The following is a 7,500-nucleotide window of genomic DNA, read 5'->3' as shown; positions in this document are numbered from 1 at the left end:
GCATGTGTGTGCATGTTTCTGCATGTGTATGTGTGTGTCTGCATGTGTGCATGTGTTTGTGTATGTATGTGTGGGCATGTGGGCATGTGTGTGTATGTATGTGTGGGCATGTGTGTGTATGTGTGGGCAACATGTGTGTATGTGTGCATAGGTGTGTATCTGCACCTGCTTGACTTGACCCTGGGTATGCTTAGTATGTTTCTGGGGTCCAGGACCCAACTTTGTCCTGCTGATTTCTGCAGAGGATGACAGTTAAGGCCTAAGAATGCCAAACCCAGCTCTTCATGACAGTGCTGAGTGAGGGCTAGTTAGGGTATCATCAAAACCCGCTCTGCTCTCTTGGAGGTAAAAGGGTAAACTGTCTGAAAGACATCAAGAAATTTAAAGAAACCTTCTCTGGAGGGGGAAAATCTCTCTCAGATCACAAACAAAGCTCCTGGAGATGGCTCCTTGCAGGTACATTTGCAGATGAGCAGCTTCTCGGGCCGGCGCCTGCTCCGAAGATTAGCCGGGTGGTAATGTGTGGTGTAATTGCACCGTGTTGCTGTCCCCGAAGTGAAAACCTAATTGCCTGACAGGACGATAACTTTGTGGCACCCTCACCTTGTTAGGCCCTTTCTGATGCAGTTCAAATGCAGTGTGGCCGCAGGTGCGCCTAATTTACCTCGCTGCAGAACGTGTGGAGTTTAATTGCACAGTGGTTGTTAGGAAAAATTGGTGGGTGGAATATCAAGTGACTTACTGTATGCTGATGGCAGATGGTGTGAAGAGGCATTGTGAGCTAAGTGTATAGGTGAGGTGAGTTAATAAAAGATGTAAATTCTGGCCTAAAATGATGAGGCCTCATGGTATGCAAAAAAATTTAAGTGGCCGCCATTCTTTCCCCCATCAATTGGATTTTCTTCTGCCACAGTAAGAAGTCATCCAGGATATGCTGGGAGTGCACTTAGAGAGATGAGTCTTGGTCAGTCGAGTCTTTTCATTTTCTGATATTCTAATTGCCAGCAAGGAACCTTGAAAATTGTGTGAAACTTCATCAAAAATTAATAATCACCAAGTAGGACAGACGATAGTTTGGGAGAAAATAGAGAAAGGTTTGTGTTGATGACCTTGCTGGACAGGATGCTTGGCCGCTTGCAGAGAGTGGGTATGTCGGCACAGACCCAAGCTCTGGGACCTCTTGGTTGTGGCCTTTTCAAGTTGAGGCGGAGGGTGCGCAGGAAGAGACCCCCCAACCCTCTTTTCCCGTGGGTGGTGTTAGAGCCCGGTTTCCCAGGCTCTTTGAGTTCAGACTGGAAGCCAGCTCTCCTGCGGTGTCACTGAGCATGCAGGAATGGGGAGGGCAACATGATGACGTTTTAGTCACAGCATCTCAACACACTGTCAGGACCCCTGAATCTTCATGCCATGAAACGTCAGGGCAAGGCATGGCAGGAAATGGAAATACGCTCGCTTCAGCCTCACCTCTCCAGCCCTGCAGAGTGCTGCTCCTTGCTTTCTGCCTCAGCAATAGTTTCATTACCCCGTCAAGAATTCTTGGTTAAAACAATATGCCTCCCAATCAGTTCTTAGATTTTTTTTTTTTTTTTTGAGACAGAGTCTCGCTGTGTTGCCCAGGCTAGAGTGCAGTGGCGCGATCTCTGCTCACTGCAACCTCTGCCTGCTGGGTTCAAGTGATTCTCCTGCCCCAGCCCCCCAATTGCTTCTTAAGAGCTGTACCTACTGTAACTCTTTTTTTTTCTTTTTTCTTTTTTTGAGACAGAGCCTCGGCTGTTGCCCAGGCTGGAGTGCAGTGGTGCGATCTCCGCTCACTGAACCTCCTGGGTTCAAGTGATTCTCCTGCTTCAGCCTCCCAAGTAGCTGGGATTATAGGTGTGTGCCACCACACCTGGCTAGTTTTTGTATTTTTAGTAGAGATGGGGTTTCACCATGTTGGCCAGGCTGGTCTCAAACTCCTGACCTCAAGTCAGCCACCCACCTCAGCCTCCCAAAGTGCTGGGATTACAGGCGCTACTGTAACTCTTAAAACCCGTATTTAGCAGTATGTTTGCTTAGGCACTGGTAGCCTCTGGAATTAGGGTTGCCCAGACAAGATATAGCACATCCAGTGAAATTTCCATTTCAGGTGAACAGCAATTTTTTATTGAGGCGTATGCTCTGGGACATTATTTTTTGCTTATCCAAAATTCAAATTTAACCAGGCATCCTTCATTTTTTAGTGGTTGGAGACGGTAGGCCTGTCTGGGGTGGATGTTTCCCCCATGGTTAATGGGCAGTTGTGCAAAGATTGAGCCAAGAAATGCCAATGCGAAAGTCACAGCTATCATCATAAAGCTTGGACATCCTTAGCCTCAAGGCAAACGCAACTTGCTGCTCTCCTGTGTGGCTATTTCTGGGTGCCTCCTCCCCGCCTCTTTCAGAGCCTCTTCTCAATGTCGCCCCCTAGAGGGAGGTGAGGTTGAGTCTCCACTCCTCCCCGCCAAGAGTGTCTTTTAAAAAGTTTGAGTCTTTTGTCTGATAACCCTAATAAATATCATCTTTTTGTATTTTTTATAGATTCTTTCTAAAGTTTTTCCTCAAGTGCAATCAGAACTGTTTGAAGAATGCAGGCAACCCTCGAGATATGCGGAGATTCCAGGTATACATTTCTCAAAGACACGTGGACCGTGGTCCTGACTTTTTATATGAAATTTGAATTCTCTGATTTTGCAACTGTTCAGGAAGTACTCTTGAGTTCTTTAAGGGCTTGGAAGCAAACTAGAATTGGTGCATTTGATACAAATATGCAAATAAAATGCTTTAAGAATGATCTGGTATATTCAGTATGCCAGATTCATCAAGTCCAATGTGGGCACAACAGAGTGAAATCAGCTTTGAAAACATGGCCATGTGGAAGGTTTTTTTTTTTTTTTTTTGAGACAGAGTCTTGCTCTGTAGCCCAGGCTGGAGTGCAGTGGTGCGATCTTGGCTCACTACAACCTCCGCCTCCCAGATTCAAGGGATTCTCCTGCCTCAGCCTCCTGAGTAGCTGGGATTACAGGCACACACCACCACACCCAGCATTTTTAGTAGAGATGGGGTTTCGATATGTTGGCCAGGCTGGTCTTGAGCTCCTGACCTCAAGTAATCCGCCTGTCTTGGCCTCCAAAAGTGCTGGGATTACAGGCGTGAGCCACCGTGCCCGGCCCAGAAGTGCTTCTTTTGGGATTGATTGATGGACTGATTTTCAGTGGGAGGAGAACTATAATGCAATCTTTTGGGAATACTCCAGATCTGAGCCCCTCCTCTTAGAGGGATCTGCACCTGCTTAGTATAGACCTCTGCAACTGCTAGAGTGTCTTCCTGGCCTTGGCTTCCTTCCCCTGAGGTTTACTGTGTTCTTACTGCCCACCTTCCTTGCCTAGTTGCTAGTCGGCTCCTAAACCCAGGCTAAGTCCTGTCTCTGGTTTGCCTCAGAAGATTTTATATAAAAGACGGATACAGAGGGGGTGGCTGGGGGGTTCAGAGATGAATTGTGATAGATGTATGTACCATTATGATAGATTCATGTTTTTCTTGCCTTTTTGTGAATGGTTAGGAAGCTACTTAAGGGTAAACACATTGGATGATTTTGCTAATTTTAACTGTAAAAATATTCTGGGCTGGGATACAAAACCAGCCAGAGAAGAATTTGGCAGCTAATAGAAATGACCACTAGCTTGGATGAATGACCCAGGAGCAGAATGATCCCTGTTTGGGATTTACACTATTTTCCCATTAAATAGCTCAAAGCGTTTTTCAGAAATTTAACTTACGCCTCAGTCCTGTAGTGGATCACGTGACATCTGTCTCCGTGCCTGCCCGGTCAGCTGGTCAGAGGAGGCGGGCTCTTTGGGCCCGCCCACTTTCATGTCTGCAGCTGGGGACAGTGTTCCCTGCAAACAGTTGGGCCTGCTTTCATTTGTCACGCACTAGGCTTCACAGGGCACTGGTGATACTGATCCTTCTAAGCAGAATGGAGGTCACACAGGGCTGAGGGACTGTGTCCTCTTTGTCTCACCGATGACCGAACATGACCACAGGTGATCTCGTGGTTGACTGCAGACCCCGTAGTTACTAGAACTTCCTCTGGTCTCTTTAGCTGAGCCCCATGCCTCTCAGAAGGTGTAACTGGACCTAGGAGGATGGCAGGGCTTACACGATAGTTTCAGCTGCTTTCAGAGTCTCAGCAGCTTTCTGCAGGTGCTCTGCAGGGCCGGCCCAGGTGAGGCACAGAGCACAGCTTGCCTGCTGTCTACACTCTGCTGAACTACACTCTTTTCCCTTTGTGACTGACCTAGATGTAGGTGACAGTAAAGCCTGTGTCTTTAAAAACTTTTTAAATTTGTTTTTACCTTTTCATGTTTCTTTAACCTATCATGTTTAGGAATGTAAAAAGGGTTAAGTCTGCACCTCAGTGTTAGTTATGCATCTTTGCATCATATGCAGATAATGGATTTGTAGAGTGTCTTCAACGCCCAGGGCTGGGCCTGGGAGGTAGACCACGAGGTGGGCACCTGGTGACCAGGAACAGACCTTGGCTCCTCCAGGCAGAGGCTGCCAGGCCCACTAGTGATACTAAAGGGGCAGCAAAGCCATCTCCCACCAGGGCTGCAAAGGGCAAAGTCAGGGGGCAGTGGTCAAAAAAGGAAGGTGCTGAGATACCCAAGGCTGGATCTGGGTTGCTGGGGCAGCACTTACAACCTTTTGAGGTTCTGGGTGGCTTGACACTGTTGTGACTTCAACAATCCTGGCAGTGGCCAAGGGGAAGAAATGCCAGGGAAGCTGCCCCGATGAGGGCGCTTGGGTGGGATGCCGTGTGTACTGCCCCTGCTGCGTCATCGTCTTGTAGAGTCTGAGATTTAAAATGAAAAAGCAGGCCGGGCGCGTTGGCTCACGCCTGTAATCCCAGCACTTTGGGAGGCTGAGGCGGGTGGATCACAAGGTCAGGAGTTCGAGACCAGCCTGGCCAACAGGATGAAACCCTGTCTCTACTAAAAATACAAAAAAATTAGCCAGGTGCAGTGGCAGAGCTTATAATTCCAGCTACTTGGGAGGCTGAGGAAGGAGAATCGCTTAAACCCAGGAGGCGGAGGTTAGGGTGAGCTGAGATTGTGCCACTGCACTCCAGCCTGGGCAACAGAGCGAGACTCCATCTCAAAAAAAAAATCACTCACACATGTATTCGTATATGAACTATAGCTTTGGCTTATTGGTTAAGCCCCTTAAAATACTACTTACTTGTATGTTTGCTTTTAATTGTTTTATATTCAATGACTCATTGAATACAATGAATTGTATTCATTTTGTATTAGGTAACTAGTTTAATTATTTTACTAATGGGCTTTATTTTTCTTAGAGAAGTTTAGGTTTACAAAACAATTTCGCAGAAAGTACAGAGATCGCCCGTATACCCCCTGTGCGCCCCTCCCCATGGTTTTCCCAACTATGTTGGTGCAGGGGATTCCTTACATGTGCTGACCCAAACTGAGATGGCGTGTTTCACTAAGGCCTACGGTGGCCTTGGCTTTTAAGCTCATTTTGCATGGTGTGTTTTGTCTGGGCCTTGCAGGGAAGGTGAACCCTGACTAGGAGCCCCTTCAGGTTCCCCACTCACCTGCACCTGCCGCACAGTTCTCTGTAGGGCTGTGGTTCCCTTGGGTGGTGCTGACCCAAAGACATGGCCGAGTATGCCCAAACTATAGCAGAGAGCCACACCTCCTTCAGGTCAGAGCTGGGCTCAAGCCCCAGGAGTGCTTCTGCAAGACCCAGATGAAACCTGGCCTCAGATCTTTGCAGCTCCAGCTAGTCCGGGATGAATGCACCCCCTCTGTTAGAGAAAACTCCGGGCCAGGTTGTCATTTCCTGGTTCCTGGGTCCATTCAAGGGTGCCATTTCTGGATGTTTGTGGCAAGCTCACCTGGGCAGGTCTATGGAGTCTGCAAGGCCATCCCTGCCTGGCCCTTTTTGTTTCTCCCTCTACCACGAGGCAGCCGAGGGCTTCAGAGGGCCTGATGCGTCATCTCTTCCCTAGACATCCTTTGTGCCTGGACCTAAGAATGGAAGCCTCTCACCGAAACAGAGAGGACATTCCCTTGGTATCCCAGGGTCCTTGCCAGCCTTTGCAATGAACTTGAGAAAGGAGACCTTTCCAGGATTGAAAACACCACCACTATTCATATTCAACTCGGTCTTTTCAGATGCAAAAAAGTTCATTACCAGACATTAAATGTAATTGTAAAATTGACCCAGGGATCATTTCCTGATAAAATGTGGGCAGTAGGAATGTTCCTGATTTATGAAGCCTTTTTGGGGCAACTCTGAATCTTCCCAGCTCTTCAAGGGAGGCCGGTCTCAAGTGAACTCATTTTAATTAGATAAACTATCTAATCAATATGTGAACAGATCAATCAAAACAGCAGCTTTAAAATGAGTGGCTAGAGGGGTGTTTCTGAAGCTAATGGCTAGAAGAATATTTCTCTGAATTGAATTCACTTGTTAGCATAATAGGAGATTAAACTGTAATTAGTGGAGCAGGTTTTGAAGAGAAGCAATCTTGAGTCAAAACAAAACAAAACAACCCACCCACCCCCATTAGCCAAAAAAGCTGTGAACGCACATCAATCAACAGTGTCCAGGAACACGTGAAGTTTCCTTGCGCTCTGCAGTATTTAAGATGGCTTTTATTTTGCCTAACAGGGGGCTGTGCTTTCCTTTGCCAATTCCATTTTCAAATCCACTTCATCTTTGCAGGTTGTTGTATCGACAACAGTCAACGTGGACGGCCACGTGCTGGCCGTGTCAGACAACATGTTTGTGCACAACAATTCCAAACACGGGAGGCGGGCCCGCCGCCTCGACCCGTCAGAAGGTACGGCCCCTTCTTATCTGGAAAATGGTAGGCACATGTTACATGTCTTTTTTTATTTGCAATGCTTCTTTTTCTTTGCACCATCCTTTATGTTCATTCATGTGGAGTTCCTCTCACCAGGCCCCCGCCCTTGGTCAGACCTCCTGCACCAAGGCAGGGCGAGGGGGTGTCCCCGAGATGGAAGGGGAGATAGCCCTCCTAAGCTTTCTCTTCTCCTTTATTGAACAGCGGGGCTTTCCCATTCACCTGCCACGGCCTTCATGTCTCCAGGCGTTCTTTTGCTTACTGCTTTTCTTGCGATTTTAATTTATTTGGTTTTATTTTGGTTTGTCGGAAGCGCCCATCCAGAAGCTCATACCCAGATACCTCGTGCAGGCCCAGTGAGTGGTTACATCCTGGTCCAATCAGCTCCAAAGGGACAGCCAGGACCATTTCCTGTCCCTGACTGGAGTGCGTGTGCCTGTGATCCATGTGTGTGTGCGTGTTCACACAAGAGTCGGGGCAAGGAGGAGGGGGTGAAAATACAAACCAGAATACATTTTTCTTTTTTTAAACCAAATGCTTTCAATTGGTTGACTTCTTGTGTTGCTTGTTAAAAGAGAAGGGTTTCC

General features: G+C 47.5%; 1 protein-coding gene across 9 annotated transcripts in view; it reads left to right on the top strand.

Annotated features, from left to right (window-relative positions):
- The window catches only part of EBF3 (early B cell factor 3), a 129,174-nt gene that overhangs the window by 84,045 nt on the left and 37,629 nt on the right, over nt 1-7,500 (top strand). For 5 of the 9 annotated variants that reach the window (XM_025397784.1, XM_025397786.1, XM_025397782.1 and 2 more), the window contains 2 exons: nt 2,557-2,638; nt 6,772-6,889. In XM_025397784.1, coding sequence (XP_025253569.1) covers nt 2,557-2,638; nt 6,772-6,889 — 200 coding nt within the window. Of the gene's footprint in view, nt 1-2,556; nt 2,639-6,771; nt 6,917-7,500 lie in introns of all 9 variants that reach the window. The other 4 variants (XM_025397787.1, XM_025397781.1, XM_025397780.1 and 1 more) reach the window with 1 other exon arrangement.

This window comes from Theropithecus gelada, chromosome 9 (genome assembly GCF_003255815.1).
Source record: "Theropithecus gelada isolate Dixy chromosome 9, Tgel_1.0, whole genome shotgun sequence".
Taxonomy (NCBI): Eukaryota; Metazoa; Chordata; class Mammalia; order Primates; family Cercopithecidae; genus Theropithecus; species Theropithecus gelada.
Note: the sequence above shows the minus strand (reverse complement) of the source record. Positions and strands in the feature narration are given on the sequence as shown.